Source organism: Thunnus thynnus, chromosome 13 (genome assembly GCF_963924715.1).
Source record: "Thunnus thynnus chromosome 13, fThuThy2.1, whole genome shotgun sequence".
NCBI lineage: Eukaryota > Metazoa > Chordata > Actinopteri > Scombriformes > Scombridae > Thunnus > Thunnus thynnus.
The window spans coordinates 1,803,973-1,825,873 of record NC_089529.1 but is presented as its reverse complement, the minus strand read 5'-3'; the positions used below and the strand labels follow the sequence as shown (position 1 = coordinate 1,825,873).

Here is a 21,901-nt window from a genome sequence, read left to right as displayed (position 1 = left end):
TTGAAGCTCACTCACTATTTCAAAAAGTAAAAGGATTTTTTTCATGACCAGTATTTAAATTAAACAAAGAAAAAATAACAAGTTAGCAAAAACAAGCAATGAGAGTAGAGGCCCAATGGAGAATTAATAATAGAAATAAAGTAGCAGACAGCACATTCCATCCTCACCAGACAGGTAACAACTGTATATTACAGTGTACATCATTAAAGCCCCTGAGCATTATATAGTCAAGATAAAAGAAATAAAAAATTGACAAATGGATGTTTTCATGAAAACATCAGGACCAATGATGGAAATAAATCCAGGACTTTATCGTTCTATCCTGATAAAGTCTGATATGTTGTACTTTAATATATGAGTTGTCAATAAACCTTAAATCTACTTGTTCTTGTTTTTAATTTTATGTACCTTCATTTTTGTTCATAAGTAGACTGTAGACTTTGACATCATGTTATTTTATTTCCTGTTCATTCTTTGTACAGATGATTTGTGTAACAGATGTAGTAGGTGGGGTTTGGATGGCTGGAGAGCCCTTATGTATATGTCCATGTTGATCTGTATGTGTTGACTGTTTTATGTTATTGTATTGTTTAATTTATTATCATTATTATCACTAATGTTGTTTGTTTTATTTAAATGTTGTAACTTATTTTCTGAGGACCCCTCGAAAATGAGATGGTTCATCTGGAGGGGCTTATCCTCTATTTCAATTCTGAAATAAATAAATAAACATAAACGAGTAGGCAAAATAGCTGCCCCCTCTCCAAACCCAAATACCCCCCAACAACATAAAAAATAGCACTTTCTTAATAGTGTGATGTCTGTTACAGTGATTCTCTTAAAGCCCCCCTTCTCATTATGTGTTCTTCTTATTGTCAGCTTGTTATGTGTTCACCCTAAATCTGACTTTAACATGTGGACATAACTAGTTTGGAGCCAGTGGTGGTCCAGTATGCAACTTACACCAGTGTGATGTGGAAACTCCAGTGCACATACACTGAGAATGGACTTTTCCATGAACTGTTTTTTGTTGTATGGAGTTTTATTAATTAGTATTAGTCTTAAAACATGCCTGGAGCTGATCTTTAAAATGCTTGAGCCTAATTTTGTTAGGAAATGGAATGAGGGGGCTTCCAATGGCTGACAATCATTCTTTTGTGATAGATTTGCCCAAGACTGTTATAATAAAAGTCATAAGTGTGGGACCACAGGACCATTCCATATGTACAGTATATAGGGGTTTATATGTTGATATTTTCCGTCTAGCTTTTCTGTATCTTGTGTCTGCAAAGACCAACAGTCGGTTCTCCCTGCAGGGATCATTAAAGTTTCATCTTATCCTGCCATGTGGGACGACCTGTTAGAGACAGACTGTCCTGCATGCAATGAGAATACTGACCAGCTTCATTTCTGCAGCAGTCAGGGCGTCCTGCACCGGCCGAGGCACTCTTTCAAACAGATCAGCACACAGCGCTTCAAACTCAGCTCTGGTCACTTTAGCTTTGAAGTCAATGTCATCCATCAAACCTTCCACCTGAAAACACATTTATTTTTTCACTGCAATGGATCTGCATCACAATGCTCAGATGATCTAGTCAGTGGTGATGTTGTAAGTCTGCGTGCATTAAGAATCTGTGATGTTTCAGCTCTTCAAAAAGTGATTTTCAGATTTAAAATCTTAACATGTATGCAAGTCTTAAATGTGACTTTAAGAACTGTAGTCTAAATCATTTTCCAGGGCTGCAGACAACATGACGATGGGATGCACAACCATTAAGATACACTGAGGGTGGAGAGCTCACATTGCTGGACTCACCTGGCCCATGAAGTCCACATTTGCACTTAGCACTGTCTTGAGCCTTTGAGCCTCTTTTAGGAGCTTGGCCATGGCCCGGTGGTTCTCCCTCACATCCTTCTTACTCTTCTTCTGCTCGTTGAACAGTTTGGCCAAGTGGTCCCGGAGTCTCAGGTCCATCTCAAAGCCCCCCAACCCACGGTCAAACCTAGGGCCAGAACAAGAGAACACTTAAGTCTGCATGGATGCTTATGAAGTTATTATGAGAACTGAATTGCCATTTTGAAATGTAGTTTGGGAGGTTTTAAATTGTTAGATAATCAAAAGCGAGAAACATTTGCAATCTTTATATTTGAAGAAGCTCCAGAATAACCAAACACCCACATGAAGCATCTCTAATAATCCCATATCTGTAGATATTAAGAGCTTTAATGGCTCAGACAGGCATGTATCAGGAAATAAAGAAATCACAAACAAAGCACTGAATCACCTTTACAAGTGATTTATATTACCACACCACACACAGCTCCTGGTAGATGTTCAGTGTACCCAAAATGAATTTACCATGTATACTAAATTTACCTTTACTGTACATTTACTCTCCACTTTGGAGAAGGAGAAGTCAAATTTTGAACTGTATTTAAGTGTAGCACGTACTATATGTGAGATTTTAAACCCACAGGTATCACTGTTTAATCACGTCATGTTAAGTATTCCTCTCACGGTTCTGATGAGTTCTTGGTTGTAATTAAGAACTCTGCCTTTTCCACATTAACATGCACCTAGCTGATTGGAAAACCCAGAGTTAATAGAGCCAGGTTGATAAGCAGCTTCGTTATACTGATAATCCAGGATCACCAATGTCAAGCTCAGTGAAGCAGGTAAGCTAAAGAGAGCCGAACTCGGCTAGAACAGGCTAGCTGCGGTTTCATCAGCACAACAGATTTGTACTCCTTCCTCTTATCTGGAACCACTTGTAAGTTCTTCCTGTCTTAACCTTTAAAAAAAAAAAGGCACATTTATTTTCATGTTTGCCACAAACCACATGTTAACATCTGGTGTGTAGAAAAAAATCCAACCAAACTGGCCCAGTAAGGCAGCACCAACTAATGTGAGACTCAGTCGGAGCTGTCTACAGTACAGACAAGGCTTGTAGCGTGTTGATGCCAGTATTACACCTGGAGGACATCTGCTGTGTTTTCTATAGCTACACTTCAGCTGGAGATCAATATCTCTGCATGTCATGTCTGTGGTCGGTTATCTGGATGTGTCTTCCTGTTTTTTTAAGTTTCAGAAAGGACAGAGAGAGCCGAGATAGTAAAATCTTCAAAATCATCCTGTAGTGTTATTATACTGTGTGATGCAGTGTTGCCAGTCTTCAGAGAATCTTCTAATATGTACATGGCTCAGACTAAAATCTTAAAGACTTAATACAGAATGTTCTCAGATTTGAAGTGTGTGTTAGTGTCTCCAAAAGCCAGAATAAATGAGTTCCTAACTCACACGCTGCAGTTGTGTAGATTAAGAATTTACAATGGGTTGAAATTTACACGTTAAAAATTGTGGATCTGTTTGTGTTACAGATGCATAAAACATTCTGTACTGATGTTGACAATTAGACTCATTTTGATGAAAGGTTTTTCCATGTTTATAAGTCATGTCAGTAGAGATGGAGTACTGACTGCATTTTTCCCCTTTTTACTTTTCCTTCTACTCTCCCTCTATTCACCAAAATGTTTTTTCATATCTTCACATATGGAGCCCCAAAGTGTTCAATATAATAATAGGATATAGTAATCACATGAATAAATAAAGTAAAATATACAATATAAGTAAGAACCAATAAATTAGGATAAAATCATACTCAGTAAAACTCAGTTCATTGTTATGAAATGTTATTTCATCATAATGGTATAACATTTCATGAAATTGAGTTTAAATAATTATAAGATGGTTTTTCACCCTCCTAATTTCATAATAACTGACTTATATTATACTTCCTTTTTATTTCATTACAAGCATTTTATTGTAATATTTCCCTTTTCATTCATGGCATTTTTCCTAAAAAACACAATTTCATAATCACTTTTCATGACAGTGGCGTCCCCAGTCACCACCCCCTCATCTCTTAGCCAATCACATGCCCCAGTCTAGCTCCAACTAGCTCCTGTTAGCGCCGACAACCACAGAGAAAATGGTTTTGCTTCTCAGTGTTGTGTGTCTTCTCTGAGCAACATCTTTAGAATCAAAATGCTACTTAAATAATTCTGAATTAACCAGCTAGCTTATGCTGCTCACACCAGCTCTTTGCTTTAAATGTTGAGTTGTAATCCAAGTTTATAAGCAAACTGAGCTAGCTAGCTAGCTGGCTCAGTAAGTAGCATGTGTAGCATTTAGTGGCATTGCAACCAAATGGATACCCATCCCCCTCAACTTCCAAGCATGTAGGAAAACCTACAGTGGCTGAGAAACTTGTGAAAAACATAAAAGGCCCTCTCTAGAGCCAGTGTTTAGTTTGTCCGTTCTAGGCTACTATAGAAACATGGCGGTGCAACATGGCGGGCTCCGTGGAAGAGGACCCACTCCCTATGTAGATATAAAGGGCTCATTCTAAGGCAACAAAAACACAATGATTCTTATTTTCAGATGATTATACACTAATGAAAACATACTTATCAATATTATATTCCATTTCTGCCAAGTCTGTTCTGCTAGCTGCCACTAAATTCTACACACTGCATCTTTAAGCTAAATAAAAGCAGATGCTAGTTATGTCTGTACTGTGTTTATCTGAGGCAACCTCAAGTTGGTCGAATTACTTCTGCATTGTTGTTGATGTAGCTAACAGGAGCTAGCTACGTTTGGTATCACGAGATTTGTGAAAGAACATTTATTTATTTAATATTGAACATTTCGGTGCTCCATGTTCACACAAAACTGTACTCCTGGCTTAAAAAGGATGCCAAACCCTCTAGAAGACAAAGCAAGATTTTAAATAAATATCAATGTGCACATATAAAACTGCCCACATCACCACACCATATTTCAAAACCTCTTTCAAACAACAGGGCTGATAGTGAGAGACAGGTCTCTGTCCATTAGATAGAATCAGCACTTTGCTTATATTAGTGTTCTCAGTGGTAATGCCACTCCTCGGATCACTGGACTCACCCGACACCTCGGATCTGCAGCTGGGGCTGGGTGCCAAACTCCTTGGTTTTGACTGTCTGATATGTGACGATGGTGGCAGTTGTGCTGCCTGAGCCCATATCATAAAACATCACATTCTGAAATGAAACAAGATCAGAGTGTCAGCGATTTGTTGTCGCTTCTCAGTGGAGCTTGATTTCCCACAAAGTTAAAGACAGATACATTCATGTCAACATGACCTCATGATAAAGCTGCTTTGAACAGCCTACGAGATTCTTATTGAGTAGTATACAAGTGTCATCTTGTAAATGATAAAGCCTGTGAGATTCTATAATTTGGTATTTTGTTATCAAATCCCTTCAAAAAGACCAAAACCAACAACGTGTTAGTCCATCTTTCAATACTTTCTAAGTGTTCTACTCTGTCTGTGGCACTCAGCCTCAAGCCCATTGGTTCCTACTGAAGATGTACATTTTATAAAACTGTTCACATACACTGTACAGTACCAGTCAAAAGTTTAAACACCCCTTCCCATTCACTTCAATGACAAAGTGTGTCCAATTTTTGACTGGTACTGTATACATTCACCATGCACTTTATTAGGAACACCTCTGCAATCCAATACAACAGCTGTGCCATAATTTCTACTTTTAAGAAGTTTATACATTTTAACTTTTTGTTGACATTGTCAGAAAAGTGATAATAATATATGATAATAATAGTGCATTTAATTGTACTTTACTTTTAAGAGTTAGATGAAAAAGAGGTTGCTGGTGGTTTTTGAGGTGGTAGTGGGTGGTGGTGGTGCACTGGAGTGCATTATATTGAAAAGTGTTCCTAATATTTTGCCCCTCTCATGTATGTTAATGGATTGGGCAAAAACTGAAAATGTATAAGCTTCGTAAAAGTAGAATATATGGCAGAGCTGTTGTATTCCATTAGATTGCACAGTGAGTGTATAGTTAATCATTTCCTATAACAGCGATACCTGTTTATAGATCAGTTCATTGCTGGTTTTGGTCTTTTCATGAGATTTGTTGACATTAAGAGAAATACCGAATATGACCAGACTCATCCTCTAAAGTGTGTATTTGGACGTAACGCTGAATGTGCACCTTGACTGTGTTGTCGATATCTTTCCTCCTGAAGACCCCATAGTTCAAGGCCACGGCTGTGTTGTCGTTGATGAGCTGAAGGACCTTTAGACCTGCCATCTGTGCAGCCTGCAGGACTGCCCTGCGCTCTGCCTGGTTGAAGAAGGCTGGGACGGTGATTACTGCATCTTTGATTGGTTGCTCTGTGAGTTTGAGTCAGGAGGAGTGGGGGAAAAAAGACAAATTAATATGCTTGACATCATTTCATACAATGATGCATCTTGCTCCATGAGCAAACTGACCTGCAAAGTCCTGAGCCAATCCACAAGAATAATTAAGCATCATCCCAAGGAGCTCCTCAGGTGTGTACTGCTGTTCTCTGAAAGAAAGAAAAAAGCAGAAAGACTATATTTCTTTCTATAACGTGTGGATAACTGTTTTGCAGGTAGTAACTTTGGTACTGATGTTTCCATGACAACTTCTGACCAGTACCCCCTGATCGGTCATGTTATTAAAAACATCTGTGATGGTCAAAGTGTTTTCAGAGGTGAAATCATTACAAATATGGACATGATAAACAAACCACTCATGAGTTGTGAGGTCAGGGGAATCTCATGCAAACTGATTTTAAGACTCAACATTATGAATAGAGAAAAAGTTCATCATCACCTCATACATTTATTGTATGATGGTAAAGCAGGAGACAGATAATAAGACTTACTGTGAGTTTTTAAAGTAAACGGTGTCTCTGACTGGGTCCTCCTGCAGCTGGTGCTCAGGGAAGTGTTTCTGGTAGCGCGCCACCTGGAGGTTGTCGTGCTTCTTGCCCAGGAGGCTTTGCAGGTGTCTATAGACAGTTTTGGGGTTCTTCACAGACTGAAATGCATGCCACACGCAACAATTAATAGCATACAAGAAGAAGATCGATATTATTTTGAGGTGAGTGTTTGAACTTGACTGAACAAATAATATTTCCGGATATTTTTTCCAACACAAGTTGGGAAATTTGAGAACATGTCATACCACTCCTAATGCACTGTCTCCAAAAAGTCTTTCATTTTCTTTCAGACACACAGCAGTGGGTGTTTTCCTCCTCGACTCCCTGAAGAAAAACACAACAGACATATGGTTCAACCCTGACATGTAATTTTGCTGTATTAATTTGACTTACTCTTGTACTTTGTCTGCGCATTAATTTTTTCATATTTAACTTGCATTTCAAAAGGAAATTGAAAATGCGGTGAGGGCATTTCCTTCAGTTACATTTCCTCTAACAACTAAGCCACTTGTGCAAACTCACTGTACCGTGATGAAGACAGCTGAACAACGTGAAGCAGCACACAGTTATACTCACTTGTTAAGAACAATCTCCATCGGCACACCGGGTTTCACTATCGCCATTTTCATCCACTCACTGCCCAGGTCAACTGACATGACAGCTACAGTCGCTGCAAAGACAAATACATGTGTAAGACATCCTCAGAGTTCAGAGTTGCAGTATTGATTCAGCTTATCTATTTCCAAACACTAATAAATAAAAGCTTTAAATATTCACTGGTGTGCCAATCTTGTAAAACTGTGCTGTAGCTAAACAGTCAGCCTGGTATGTTTTTAGCTGTTAAATCTACCAACAGTGCTTCATGTTAGAGAAACATGTCAGTGTATGTTGATGGATCATATTACCTGTGTGAGAAGGCAACATTGCCAGAACAAGGCAGAAGAGAGCAACCAATGCCAGCTTCCTCCCCCCCATGATGAGCTGTGAAGATGAACAAATGTGAAAACAATATAATCAGGTGATTTCCGCAGATCCTTACTTGTCCATATTTGCCCATTGTGCTAAAGCCTCAGCTCTGAAACCTCATCACACACCACCATCAAAGCCAAACACCTTTCATCTCCTGCTTCTCTCTGTCCATCCACCTGCACTGTGGAGACGCTTTCTCTCCAGCTCTGTCGCTCCATTCATAATGTGCGAGCAGTTACAGTCCCGTGAGTTGGTGGTAAAAAGATGATCTTCATTTTGAAAAGCCAAACCTGCTCTCCCTGTTTCTGCTTTTACATGCAAGCTTGGTTTCTTCACAAGTACAAACAGGGCTAGTTGCATCACACTCATTACTCTGATCAATGTCCAATCACCGTTTATGTTTCCTCACAGGTGCTAACTTCAAGTGTGCCACTGCCAGGTAGTGCCATGGCCTTTTGCCCAAGGATATGCAAAGGATCCAATGAACCTGACCCCACCCACAGAGGTGTAGACAATTTGAAAACACGTGGCATTAATGCCATTGTCAGGCTTTGATGTTGGCTAAAGCTTTAATATCTACAAGGAGCCACAGAATCTCTGCACTTACAGGAGAGTGTGTGCTTCGTTTTCAAGGGTGCAGAAACATACTATAGCCAGAGCTTAACATTAGGGTTGAGTACATCAAAAAACTGAATTGGTGTTTGTGTTTTGAGGAGAGAACAACAGGCGATCTGCACAGAAACTTCTAGCCCCCGGTGAGGCTGTGACGCACGAATGCAAAATGGATGCATAAGTCAAATCCTCATTATTAAAAAACACCAGGAGCAGTGTGTTGGTTTCTGGAAACCAGTGGATGTACAGGTTAACTACAGGATAACTTACTGATGTGTATTATACAGGTAAACACAACAATTACTGTTTAGCGTTACACCATTAGCCATTAACCTTTCAATTCAAAGGCAGCTGGATACTGTGGACCAGCACTGGACCTTTGCAAACACAAAGCCAACACTGTTAAGCAGGAGGAAATTAGCTCAAAGAAGAAATTGACAGCTACTGTTAGCTAGCTGCATGTCTGACACCATCAATAAGAAAGCATGATTGACACACTATGCTGTGGGAGTAACTTACCTTCACTCCGCCGGGACAAATGAAACTGTGAAGGGGCTACCAACAGGGTGTACTCCTCCGGGCGGCTTCTGAGATTAGTTTCGCTCTTTTGGAGCTGATTCTGAGCCTCTTTGTTGTCACACTTGGTAGTTTTTAGTTCCCCTTATCACCGGCTTGCTCTCGGCAGTCGGGCCCGGAACGCGGCGTCACCTCATTGGATCCACTGAAGCCGCTGCTGGGACAAAAACTGACGTCAAGGTCAACACAATACAACATACTGTTTCCGGTTAGCATTTCAGAACACATGCACTGTGAACATGTAGGTGTTTTCGACTAAGATTTACTTTGAGGAACAAAGGATTCCCTGCTGGAAATTAATAAGAATGTGAATAGGGAATGATTATAAATATCAATATATATATATATATATATATCATATTGCAGCCCAATGAGCTTTTATAGTCTTAGTCATAGTATGACTAAGACTAGATAGTATTTATATATATACATATATACTTTTCAAATTAATATATGTATATTTTTATATTTTGTTGTTATATTTTATACATCTTCTATATTTATTTACTGTTTTTACTGTAATGGAGCCTGGCAGCCAAAGTATTTCACACAGTTGTACTTGTATAACCAGAGTGATAATAAACATCTTGCATCTGGAACAGACACACAAAGCAGCTAAATCAGTTAAACATGTTCAACACAGGGTTGTAAGTAACTACCAAGTGTCTTAGATTTAAAAATAATGTAATTTCATAATTACAGTACACTTGTTATTTGAGCATTTGATTACTTGTTTTGGCGATGACAATTTAAGCGATTTTGTTTTGAAAGAAATACCCCCTGCATCCGGTAGCTAAGCCCGTCAATCGTGCAACAACTAGCAATGACCGTCAAACACAAAGCCCGCCCACAACGCTCCACGCACTGCCTCGTGATTGGTCCACGTGAGGTGAGTGACTTCGTGAAATGATTTTTGGCTGCATCCAATTGGTCCACGTCCAGATGGTAGGCGTAAACCGAATGACGACATTTCCAGATAAGGCTGAAGAAACCACATGCCTATTTATAAGTAACTGATTTAGTTAAATGTTTATTTTATAACATTATTTTAAGTGAACTTAAGGTAACTTGAATAAATGCTGTATCTCGTTTACTGTTATACTAACAATTATACAATAATATTATAAAAATGCCTTGTTCAGGAAAACACCTGGCCTGTACATGGGTATTATTATTATTATTATTATTATTAATAATAATAATAATGATGATAATAATAATAATAATAATAATAATAATAATAATAATAATTTGTACCACACTTTTCATTCATAGTTAAACTCAAAGTGCTACAGTATTAATAACATAGAACCCACAACATAAACACAAATACTAAGAAGGGTTAAGATGAAAAAGCCTCCCTGAATAGAAAGGTTTTTAAGTCTAGGGTCTGTGCTGCCCTCAGATGGTTAGGAAGGCACAAGTGTGGTGCAGCAGAGCAGAAGGTTGATCATCTGATCTCATCTTTCTCCAACACATGTAGAAAAAGAACTGCATTAACAGACAGACACATATTCTCTTTGTTAAAGCTGTATGTTTATGTAAATTTACAGTTGTAAAAATCCACTTTAAAAAGTAAAATACAGCTTATTTGCAGCAATAAGGTAACAGTTATGACTTTCCATAATATTTAAAAGGGAATGAAAGGACAAGTTGTGAATCAAATTTGATGGAGAGAAGCTCATGAAAAGCCTCCAATGAAAAGCCCTTTTGGATATGACTGATAATGGGCTAACTCGACCTGCAGGCAGGTTTCCCATGATCCAAGCATCCAATGCAAGTGGGAACCTGAGGACCCAGTGTGATTCAGAAGCAGAGCATCACAGAGCAGAGTTTAATCAGGTGGTTTGTGCATGCCATGCCTATCTATCAGTGGTGCCAATAACACTCAGTTAAAATACAAATGGTAAATGGACTGTACTTGTATAGCGCCTTTCTGGTCCTCCAACCACTCAAAGCTCTTTTACACTACGAATCACATTCTTCCATTCACACACATTCATACGCTGAATGGGTACAGGGGCTACCATGCAAGGTCCCAACCTGCCCATCAGAGGAAATCTAATCATTCACACACCGATGGCACAGCCATCAGGAGCAATTTGGGGTTAAGTATCTTGCCCAAGGACACATCAACATGCGGACTGGAGGAGCTGAGAATTGAAACGCCAATCCGATTAGTGGACGACCCGCTCTACCTCCTGAGCCACAGCTGTCCCCTACAGTATTGTATACTGTATGTCACATATGACAAATAAATGTAGTGTCATGTCATGTGATCTGATATATGATAATCATATAATGGATGTCATATACTGAATGATGTCATCATGACAAATGTGTGTTTTCGAGGCAGATGGCACAAACTGAAAAACGCATAAGCCCAGCCTAGAGACAAGGCTGTATCAAGAAAATACACAAAAGGATGATACTGTTCACAATTTTATTCCTCAATTTAGATTGACAGACATTAAATAATTTCATTAGTGACATAACTGAACCATTTTTGAATGTTGTTTGCAAGGTTACAACAGAATACAAGCAAACACACCAAAGCAAAACTCTCCAAGGTGTGATTCAGAAAGGTGTTAAGACATAGTATTACATGTTTTAACCTAAAGTACTTTTTTTTTTTTTTTTTTTTCTTACACATCCTCAATAAATCACGACTCAGACTAGGAACGCACTTATGTAAATAAGTCCATCACAGGTACTAAAAGCGGGCAGCAGCGATGGCTGCTAAATAAAGTGGCATCCCGTGCAGCAAAGCATGTGGTCACTGATGTGAAAGTGGACACAAAGTGCCCTGTCACATAGGATTCAGACCATAATCACAAGCTGGCGTTTCTAGCAGTTCCTCTTGGTGTGGATGAGAAGGTCTCTTTGCAGGTTGACTTCTAGACTCCCAACAGTTTTGCTGCCAGGTGGGTCGGTGACCAGAGTTAGTTTGTTAAACACTCCTCGACCAAAATAGTCGGCCACAACTGAGAAACCATCATTAGAGCTCCGTAACTGAAAATCATAGAAAAGAAACAAGAACTTGCATTTGGTCATTGAATTTGACAACAAGCACACTGCAATATAGTCAACAGCTAAAATATAATTAACGTCTAAACTAATTTCCCCCTGCGGATGAATGTGTTTGCTAAAAATACAGCCCAAAACTGATGATAGAAAATCACGATGAATGAAATGGGGAGAATGACTGAACACGTCTGTGGTTCATGGTTCATGTCAAAGCTCAAGTATTGTTACCTGTCTGTTGAAGTGGTCATGCAGATCACGTTTCTGGTCCTGCGCACGCAACATGTCCATGACTTTGCGGTTCTCTGGAGTGCAAGTTGGGCACTCAGCCTCACTCTCAGCGTAGCTTTCGAAGCAGTGTTGGTGGAAGGAGTGGCTGCACAGGAAATGAACAGATGGCAGCTCCAGGGGGCTGTTGCACATGTTACATTTGGTCTTCTGGAATATCTTGGCACTGTGTGGAAATAGTGGGGTTAAGATTTACAGGTGTATTAGGCAATCCATGACATTTGTGGATGACATCAGCACAAGTTGTTTGGCAGCCCTCACCTGCCACCACTAGCACCCCCTTGAGCTACAGTGGCTGTAACTGACAACAGTACAGTCACTACAGTGAGGATAACAGAAGTGCTCAGTAGGAAACTGGTAGAAATGGTGTCGTTTATCACAGACTTGAATAGATGATAAATATTCCTGGAAATCCCATTCCTCGTGTGACCCACCTCGTTTTAAGCTCTTGGATCTCGGACCGGAGGTGAGCGGTTTCTTCGCGGTACTGGCGGATTTTGCGTTCATCATCCTCGATCTGCTGGCTCTCCCTCTGCAACTTGTTGATGAGGTAGTCCTTGATGACGGAGAGAGTGGCCGTCGAGTTGTGTGCCAGTGTCTGCACCACTACAGCGCACAGAAATCTTGCATTTAATGTTGTGCAAACACCTTCTTTTCACTAATTCGACTGTACAAAGATCGATTAGTTGCCAATCGTTTAATTAATCTCCAACTATTCTGATGATCAATTAATCGCTCGAGTCATTTTTAAGAGCAAAAATTCTTAATTCTCTGATTCCATCTTTTGTCCTCTATGACAGTAAACCAAATTATCTTTGGGTTGTGGACTGTTGGATAAGACAGAACAAGACATCTGAGAATGTCATCTTTTGCTTTGGGAAACAGTGATCAACATTTTTCACAATTCTCTGACGTTTTATGGACCAAACACCTGATCGATTAATTGAGAAAATAATTAACAGATTAATCGATAATGAAATCGTTAGTTGCAGCCCTAATGCAAAGAGTCTTCAAAAGGAAGGAACATCAGTGCTGTTAATCTTAACCTGAACTGAATCTAATATGGCATTTTGATCACAATACAAACGAGTGTGCATGAAATATGAAATCTAATTTCCATCAGCTCACCAAGTAATGGAGGCATCAGGTTGTTTTGGTCAATGTGATGTAGGACCTCACTGATGTAGGCCTTGCAGTCTTCTTCTTTTCTGGCAAAGTATCCCAGCGCCTGCTCCCAAAGGCAACCCTCTTGATCCCCATAGCGCTTGCAGGCTTCTACCACTTTTCCGTATTCCTCATTCTGCATGTGGTAGTGCATAATCTGCTGGTACCTGCACATGAATGCAAATTAGGTCCAATTTGTCATCAATAATGTTATACATATGTTGGATCAAGTCTCCTAGCTTAACAGGTAGGGAAACACCTAACAAACACGTGTTATATATAAATAAATATGACATTATGCTGTAAACTGGCTTGTGTTGTTACTGGCACACCTTTAGGCACATGGAAGCAGTGACTATCACATTAATGGGCTTCAGTTCATATATATTCAGTTGATGGTCTGTCTCCCGTACTTACAGTTTGCCCTTCTCATAAAGATAGAGAACACCTTCTTTGAAATTGTGCATCTGGCAGAGGACCAGGGCCTTATCAAACACAGTGTTGTCACTCCTCAACAGCGACACAGCTTCCCCCTGCAGGATCTTTTTTCTCTGCCAAACATAAATTAGAAAAAATGAGACCATTAACAACTGAATTACGTTTAAAAGTTTAAATGATTTCTCTCATCTGTAAAACAACATTTCTGCAACTTTTCGCTTCTCACGACTAGTTTGTGTGTGTTGCACTGACCTCAGGGTCCTGTTCGTGTGCCCAGTCTTGCAGTCGGAGCTCCAGTAGTGTGTCATAAACACCCTGTGGAGAACGGGGGTCTACCTCGATCATGTGCTCCAAGAAGGCTTTCAGCTCCCGAGGGTTGTTGGCAAAAATTGGGATGAATTCCTCAGAGTTGGCCTGAAAACAAAATAATTATTGACAGTCTTTAAAGAAAACTGTTTCAGATATATGTCTTATATAGAGTATATAATCACTCTAGGATGGTCATTTCAGGACCACAGGGCCATTACAGCATCATGTGAAAATGACAGAGAACAACATTACTGCACACAGACCTTATTGACCCGACTCCTCTCCTGGCTGTCTTTTTCAGCAGAGTCTCCACTGGGTTGGTAGTTGGTGCATAAGCCCTTCAGCAGCAGTGTGGTACCTTCAGGAACGTGGTGCATCAGGGTCTTGCCGTAACGTTTCATGTTGCTCTCAGCTTGTTCAAAAGGCAGACGTCCAATGTAACGCAGCCCTTCCTGGTAGTTCTGAGTTTTAGAGGGAAACAGTAAGACAAGTGAGTTACTGTGCATATCACATGCTGCTGTAGGTGCTGGCGGTAAAGTGTAGCGGGGCTGACATAAACCAAAGTATTGGAGAATTTTAAATCTTGACCTGATTATGGTGCTAGATGAAAAGCTAAGGGATCACCAAAGAGATTACAGTTCATTCTGAAGGGGACATGAATGTGAGAACCAAATGTCATGGCAACCAAAACTGTCAACCTCATGGTGGCACTAGAGGAAAAGTCAGAGGATCAACAAAGTCAGTAGGATTCATCTTCTGGGCATCATGAATGCCCCCCCCCCCAATAATCAGATTGCTGAATATATGAATATTGAACCTAAAATTAATTGCGCAGGCAATTGTCGCAAACTGCGCACTGTGGTGCACCACTATATGGCATCTTCTCTTCAATCCTTCTCTCAAATTTTTTGTAAAAAACAATCTGTCAATATATTTATTCTCATCAAGCTTTCATTAAACATCTCTCCTCTCGCAATAGATCTGTGCCTGAATGATGTCTCCTGGAAAGTCCTAACAGGGCAGGACACCTCCACAACTCTCCTAAATATCCACCGAGAAAAGAGTGATTTCCTAAGTTCATAAAGTTGATAAATGCTTTTACTCCTAGTTCTAAAAGTAGGACCAAAAATGCGTCACTGAGAATTTCTGGCCAGCTAAGAGTGATTTCCTACTCTGAGAAACTTGATAAATACGGCCCCTAAAGTTATAACGAGCACCTTTTTTCTATGATTTCTAAATGGATTCATGGCTGATGGGCATCAGACACCCTGTCGACACTGTAAAGAGTGAACACTGTTGAGTGTAGCAGTGTCTGTGTGATTTGATTTGACTGAGAATAAGTGGCGTGCTGGCAAACTGTGACAGGAAGAAACATATTACTACAAAAATTTGGATGGTGTTGTATCTGATCAAAGCACATTTTCTCTTCATACCGAAGTAATGTATTCATAATGATTTCTTTTTTAGGGTAATGGAAAAAAAAAGCACACTGAGGAACACGCAAGAGCTTCAGCATCACTGGATCAGACATAGTTAAGATTTACTTCTCACCAAAAAAAGGTGACCATAGGTAATTTCAGCTTGTCACAGTGTGGACAGAAGCATCCAAGCACAGACAGGTGAATTCTTAGGAGAGCTCCAGCAGATGATCTACATATATTTCCCCAACATAGGTTTGTACATCTGCTTGCATGGTTTTTACCTTGAGGTCTTCCAGTTGGATCTTCAGGTACCACTCATGGTGCATGTGCTTCTCAGCCAGGAAGACAGCGTGGCTGTGGTAGCTTGCCTGCCGAAGAACCTTGATGGCAATCTCAACATCAAAGTGGACCTCACTTTCACTGCTCTGTTGAAAATATAGAACATTATACGGTCTTATAATAGTGTATGGCAGCCATTAGTGATCTGTTCATTAAGAACGCAGGCTTTAAATTAGGTCCAGCAGTTCTCTGATGGAACCCACTTGGTATTTTGTATAACTGTCATCATAACAGAGATTTTACAGTATGAGTCAATTCACTTTTTTAGGTGTATTTACCACCAAAACCTATATCCTAAGCGCTCATTTTCACCAGTCACCTTAATGAACTCTTCCAGCTTGGAGCTGTCCTTCAGCTTGGTGTAACAGTTCAGCAGCAGTGTGGTGTGGTCTGCGTTGGCCAGCGACTGCCTGTGCAGGGCTTGCAGATACGCTGTCAGGTTGTGGATCCTCTGCGCATCCAGAAACTTCCTGATGACGTAAGATGGCTCCAGTTTCCCAATGGTGCTGTGGGACAATAATGTTACATTTTCAGACTGGTTCATTGATAGGAGACTGGTCAGCAGTCCAGTCTCTGGAATTAATAATAATTGCTGGGCAATTAGAAAGCACTAGGTTTAAGTGTTACATTGAAAACCAACACAGAATCAACACAGCCCCTTTCCTCTGGCATACTTTAAACAAATAAAATGCTCAAAGATGAGTCACACACTGCACATATCTCAACCCTGGCAAATTTCTAGTGATGCAATTACCGAATGTACTGTTGGATGGCACCGTCATGGTCTCCCTTAAGGTAGAGGTGATCACCGTACTGTCTGAAGATCTCCGACAGTCCGTCACTGTCCAGGTGCTGGCTCTTAGCCAGGTTTATGGCCATCACAAACAGGTTCTTCTTAAACAGCATCTTAAAAGACAAACAAGGAGGCGACACCTCTGTTACTTGACCCACAAGAATAATAACAGCCACCAAGCTGATTTAGAAGGGCTCCAACTCTTCATTACGGTTAATCGTCAAGTTATGCATCATCAAAATTCTTATGAGTTTCATGAAATCAAACCCTGTTTTTGAGTCTACAACACAAGAAAACAGTCATTTTCTGCATTTTTTCATCAGCCACTCAGTCTTCATTTTTACAAGGGAGTAATGGAACAGTCAGAAGTTATTATAGATGAAGAGCTGCAGGTGACAAGCTGCTCACCTCTGACTCCTCAGCAAGGTTACCAACTCTTAACTGTGCCCTGCTGTTGTGAGGAAAACTACTCACATGTGCAGCATGAATTCAGATGTGGAATGATGGAAAAAGACTGATTATAGACTGACTTCTTTATCAAAAGAAACAGATACACCACACACTAGTTGCTCTTTTGTTTTATTTCTGATAAAATACTGCTGAAAAAGTCTGTGCTGTTCCCAAAATTCTGGGACCTGTAGTATTACACTGCACTTGCTGATACCACCAGTAACCACAGGTAACCACAAGTCAATCTGGATTGATAATAATTCTAAATGACGGGTTCTCAATTCTTCAAGTCTGTCTTCAAACAAGTCAGTTGCCCAAATGAAATAGATGAATGAATTGAAACAGGTCATTCCTATTGTTCACGCTGACCATTAGAAAATTCCTTCATAATGCACTTAAGGCCGTATCATGCTTTCCGTGTCCGTGTGGCCACGTTGGTCCTAGTGACGTAAATGTCATCAACCACCCATGTTTGCAAGGGTCCACATGGACCACTCTATGGACATTCACATGCAGCCCAAAATTTGTGCCGGTGTGTACTGTACACATAGTAAGTGCGCCAACTGTGCATGTGCTCATCTACTTTATACATGTACTGTATTCCTATTCTCATTAGGCTGTCGCTTTTCTAATTCCATTTTTTCATGTTGTTATGCAACATACAGGAACTCCTCACTGCATTCAGACTGAAAACAGCCCTGTGTCAAACAATACAATGAGCTGTGCTGGTGTGCGCATGTTGTTTAAAGTGCCAGTGAGACAATGAAATACGATCCAGCAAATCCAGTTTGAATAACAGATTATTGCGTTTAAAGGCTGATCAGAAAAACCTGCACAATGGTTTGCAATACTCATAGAGTGGATTTTACAACTCTGGAAGGTTATCACGCTGGAATCCGCACACATGTGAAGCGCGTCTGTGTCTGTGGATCCCCAATTGAATTATGTATGGAACAGTGTGCGCGGGGACTTGCATACAGACTGCAGACACAGTTCCATACATACTACAACGTGGAATGTATGAATTGGCCTTTACAATGTAAGTGATAGGAGACAAAATCCAAAGTACTGCTTCTGTGCAAAAATATATGTAAAAGTTTATCTGAAGCTTATATGAAGCTTCAGCGTCCAAGATGAGTCAAATCAAGTAGATATCTTTCAACGTTACAGTCTTTTTAGTGACAAAGTCCCTCTTTTTGTTACTATACTTCACCACAGCTCAACAGGGAAACACTGAGGAAACACAAAGAGGGAATTTGATGCTAAAAAGACTGTAAATGTGTCAGATATCCACTTGATATGACTAACTCAGACTGCTGAAGACTCATATAAGCTTCACATCAACTTTTAAATGACTGTGTGTACACTGTGGATTTTGTCCCCCATCATTTGCATTGAAAGCACATTTAAGGGGATCTTTTAATAACCAGTATGAACAGGAGGAATGATTACACTCTTTCACTGTTCATACGGTCACCTGACTGTTGTTTGAAGACAGACTTAAACAATTGTGAACCTGTCCTTTAAGATACAAAGGTGGAACACTCTGGACTCACCTCCAGTTTGGTCTGCGTGTCTTTCTCCTGAAGAACAAACATTTTCCCATCTCTGGTCAGGATGTAGAAGGAACCCCACTCTGCCACCACATCAATGACATCATCAAAAGAGGCACTGTAGGCGATGAACTTGTTGTCCAGGTCATAGATGGTCAGAAGCTGTTTGTCTGATGGAGAGCTCTCCCTGCTACCAAACGCTGTCCTGAGCAGAAAATGAACACTGTCAACATACATCTGTCACAGCCATCATGTCATCCCTACAATGATCGCTGCACCTTCATCTAATTTATTCAGCGTTGTCCTTACTTGTTGGGTGACTTTGCATCATTAATCAGTAAGAACAGATAACCGCGATGCCAGTGGGCCAAAAGCTTTGTTCCATCAAAGGCGAAGCAGGGCCCTCGTTCATCAGGCTGGTACAGGTACACACATTCATCTCCAGCCACAATGAACTGGGAATCTTGGGAGGGATCTGCGAGGGAGGAGCAGCGCAGCGCACAGCCGTGTGTATCCAGCTCTACTTTGGGATACTCCTTGATGGACAGGGTGTAGCACTGAGCAAGGAGAGAACCATGGCAATAGATGCAAGGTCAGAAAACTGCAGCCACTAGAATGGAGTCATAAAAACCTCAGAACTTCAGTCGTAGTGCTGTATGGTGATCAATACCACCATTACACTCTCTTTAAAAATTGCTGAATAAACTGACATGTTGGATAAGCTGAATGTAAGGCTGCTGAATAGTTGAAAGATCTCATCTTCTCCATGCACCACATGTGTTTTGGGAGCTTCCAGACTTACATGGACTTTCTCCAGAGTGGCAACAAACAGATGTGTGACCTTTGCCACTTGGCGGAAGGCGAGGCCTGTGACAGGGATGGTCCCCTCGTGCAGAGTCAAAGTTTTACTGTGACGATCTCTGGTGATGTCACCTTTGGTCAAAACCACACTGCCATCTGTGAAGCCTGTCAAGATACACAGCATCCATTATAACAGTGATCACTGGAGCAACAGGCAGAAAGCACATCTTTCCTTGTGTCTTACCAATGGCCATGAAGTTGAGGTTCTCATGTACACTGAGGCAAGACACTTCAGTCGGTTTGTTGCCAGGAATTGCTGGAAAAATCCTAGTGCAGAGAGGATTTCCACTGTCTCTCTTGTCCAAGTTCCAGACCTTCACCTGTATAACAAAGACAGATTCAGTTTAGTGGGGGTGACACAATTGCTCTGTGTTTTAGGTTTCTCTGGAGGACTGTGCACTTACTAGAGGGTTTATTCCATGTTCATCCTGCCCCACTGATACAAGGATGCTGTGCTGCTTCAGCTGGTAGAGGTGTGTTACCCGCAACTTGTAGGCCTGAAAAGATGTCAACTGCAGGGAGCGTGTCAAAAGCCAGATCTTGCCATCCATATGTAACATTATGGGAGTTAAGGACAGTTATATACAGTGGGAGTAAGAGATGCTGTAAACTGGACATTTACGCCATGTGCGGTAATTCAAGAGTGGTCATTCCATTAGTAGTTTAGTAGAACATGTCCCAATCTGAAATAGGTTTGTCTGTAGATAAATTGGAACTTACAGTGAATATAAATCTCCATGCTAAGTATTAATTGAAAAATTCAAAAACAGTTATGATATGACAAAAGCATGCAAACAAGTCAGTGCTACATCACTCTCAACTGTTTGTTTTGGATGGGGTGCTGAAACAAACTCTAATCACATATTTGCTAGTTTAATGATGGCTTACTTGTCAAGCACACCGCCCACAACATTACTTAAACCCGCTGTTTGGTTTTTTTAAATAATCCACAGGAAGTCTCAGCATAAAGACGATCCAAAGGACAGCATATTATTTCAATAAAAAGTCACCTGATGCCCCGCTGCCTGCGAAGCATCACGTTTTCTAGATTAGCGTTATTAAGGAGGAGAGGGGCTGTAGGGTTATTAATGGTAGTCATTAAACTAACTGGTGTTCAGTTTATTGAATGTGGCCCCAAATGGTTGCTACTAACGACTCGAGAAGTCTAACGTTAGGCCATTTCTCTCATTTCTTGCACCAGCAAGTCACAGTAAAGTGGCAGATCTCTGAACAGTCTTTCCAATCCCAAAGAACAGAGCAGAGCCTGGCTCTGGCTGCCCATTTACTGTTGAGATGAAACCTATTCATTCCAAAGACAGGCCACAAAAAAACGTATTTTCAACCGGTTTACCGTTTGTTTTCACTTTTGCTGAGTCGGGGCTAGCATCAGCTGTCAATAGCCGAGCTAGCTCATCCATGCTGTTAAAGGATATCTCCAAGAACAATATGACCCCGCCCGGAGTCACAAGCCGATATCCCGCTTGGAAGAGCAAAGTTTTTCCCATTATCCACAGGATCCTTCACCGTGTCTTTATCAAAGAAGACAAATTTCCTCCACTGTAGGAACGCTGCCATTGTATTAGCGCTAGCAAGTAGCTAGGTCGGTGTCATGTGACATTAAAGTCACGTGAGCAAACCGGAAGCTTATTACATTACATTATATTGTATAGTTATACCATCACATTTAATTTAAGTTATTTTGACAGACTTATTATTTCTTTTTAACTGTTTGGTGACCTCTTATTAGTTTTCACTCTGATTCTACCTATGAATGTTAAATCAGAGCCAGATGTAATAATGTACATATACTATGGAGATAGATTTGTTTCATAATGATGAGATCTAGTGGTATGAGCTGAGAGTTTGGGTTATTTCAACAGCTTATTCAATATATATTTATGTATTGTGTGTCAGTAATATAAATTATGAAAATATAACTTACTGTTTATGTTACATAAGACTGTCTATTGTGGGAGCTTGTCATATCATTTGAGGGTTCAACCTAAAACTAGGAAATAATTGGAGATGCACCAATAACGATACTGATATCAGTCTGATACTGACTCAAATAGCTGTTTCAGGTATCGTGTGTATTTATTTGTTACATTTTGTTTGATGAAGCTAGGAAAGCAATGCTTATGTTAAGCCTGATGTTTACTTACACATGAAAGAATGATGCCAGTCTCTTCCACACAGTGAGGCATACAGCTTATTAATTAAACACTGGTATCGGATTGATACTCGGTATCAGCCAATACCCAAAGCCTGGGTATTGGTATTGGCACTG

The 21,901-nt window shown here is 40.3% G+C and overlaps 2 protein-coding genes across 4 annotated transcripts in view; both read right to left on the bottom strand.

Moving 5' to 3' along the window:
• hyou1 (hypoxia up-regulated 1) overlaps window positions 1–9,132 on the bottom strand; it is a 298,959-nt gene extending 289,827 nt beyond the window's left edge. For all 3 annotated transcript variants that reach the window (XR_010931076.1, XM_067607281.1, XM_067607280.1), the window contains exons 1-10: window positions 8,918–9,132; window positions 7,723–7,798; window positions 7,394–7,487; window positions 7,063–7,141; window positions 6,761–6,915; window positions 6,342–6,418; window positions 6,061–6,242; window positions 4,967–5,082; window positions 1,817–2,003; window positions 1,400–1,534 (exon numbers count right to left, since the gene is read on the bottom strand). Coding sequence is in view for 2 of the 3 variants with exons in the window: in XM_067607281.1 (XP_067463382.1) it covers window positions 1,400–1,534; window positions 1,817–2,003; window positions 4,967–5,082; window positions 6,061–6,242; window positions 6,342–6,418; window positions 6,761–6,915; window positions 7,063–7,141; window positions 7,394–7,487; window positions 7,723–7,792 (1,095 nt within the window). In the remaining variant the exon portion in view is untranslated. The remainder of the gene's footprint in view (window positions 1–1,399; window positions 1,535–1,816; window positions 2,004–4,966; window positions 5,083–6,060; window positions 6,243–6,341; window positions 6,419–6,760; window positions 6,916–7,062; window positions 7,142–7,393; window positions 7,488–7,722; window positions 7,799–8,917) is intronic.
• Window positions 9,133–11,403: 2,271 nt separating this feature from the next.
• On the bottom strand, window positions 11,404–21,242 carry vps11 (VPS11 core subunit of CORVET and HOPS complexes). The gene is made up of 16 exons (XM_067607266.1): window positions 21,048–21,242; window positions 20,019–20,167; window positions 19,799–19,934; window positions 19,556–19,719; window positions 19,063–19,310; window positions 18,757–18,958; window positions 16,712–16,863; window positions 16,277–16,463; window positions 15,900–16,043; window positions 14,461–14,658; window positions 14,141–14,302; window positions 13,868–14,001; window positions 13,415–13,617; window positions 12,721–12,892; window positions 12,230–12,452; window positions 11,404–11,986 (listed from the first exon to the last, which is right to left on the bottom strand). Exons 1-16 carry the CDS (start codon window positions 21,187–21,189, stop codon window positions 11,822–11,824), a joined length of 2,781 nt encoding a protein of 926 aa, XP_067463367.1. The 5' UTR covers window positions 21,190–21,242; the 3' UTR covers window positions 11,404–11,821.
• Between the last annotated feature and the right edge of the window lie 659 nt (window positions 21,243–21,901).

Bases quoted from the DNA above. Each gene is read 5' to 3' on its own strand.
- vps11 (XM_067607266.1), bottom strand. From the start codon at position 21,189: ATGGCAGCGTTCCTACAGTGGAGGAAATTTGTCTTCTTTGATAAAGAC. The intron at 16,464-16,711 runs GTAATTGCATCA...ATTGTCCCACAG, and splicing joins GCCATCCAACAGTACATTCG to CACCATTGGGAAACTGGAGC. The intron at 12,453-12,720 runs GTGGGTCACACG...ATTTCCACACAG, and splicing joins ATCCAAGAGCTTAAAACGAG to TGCCAAGATATTCCAGAAGA.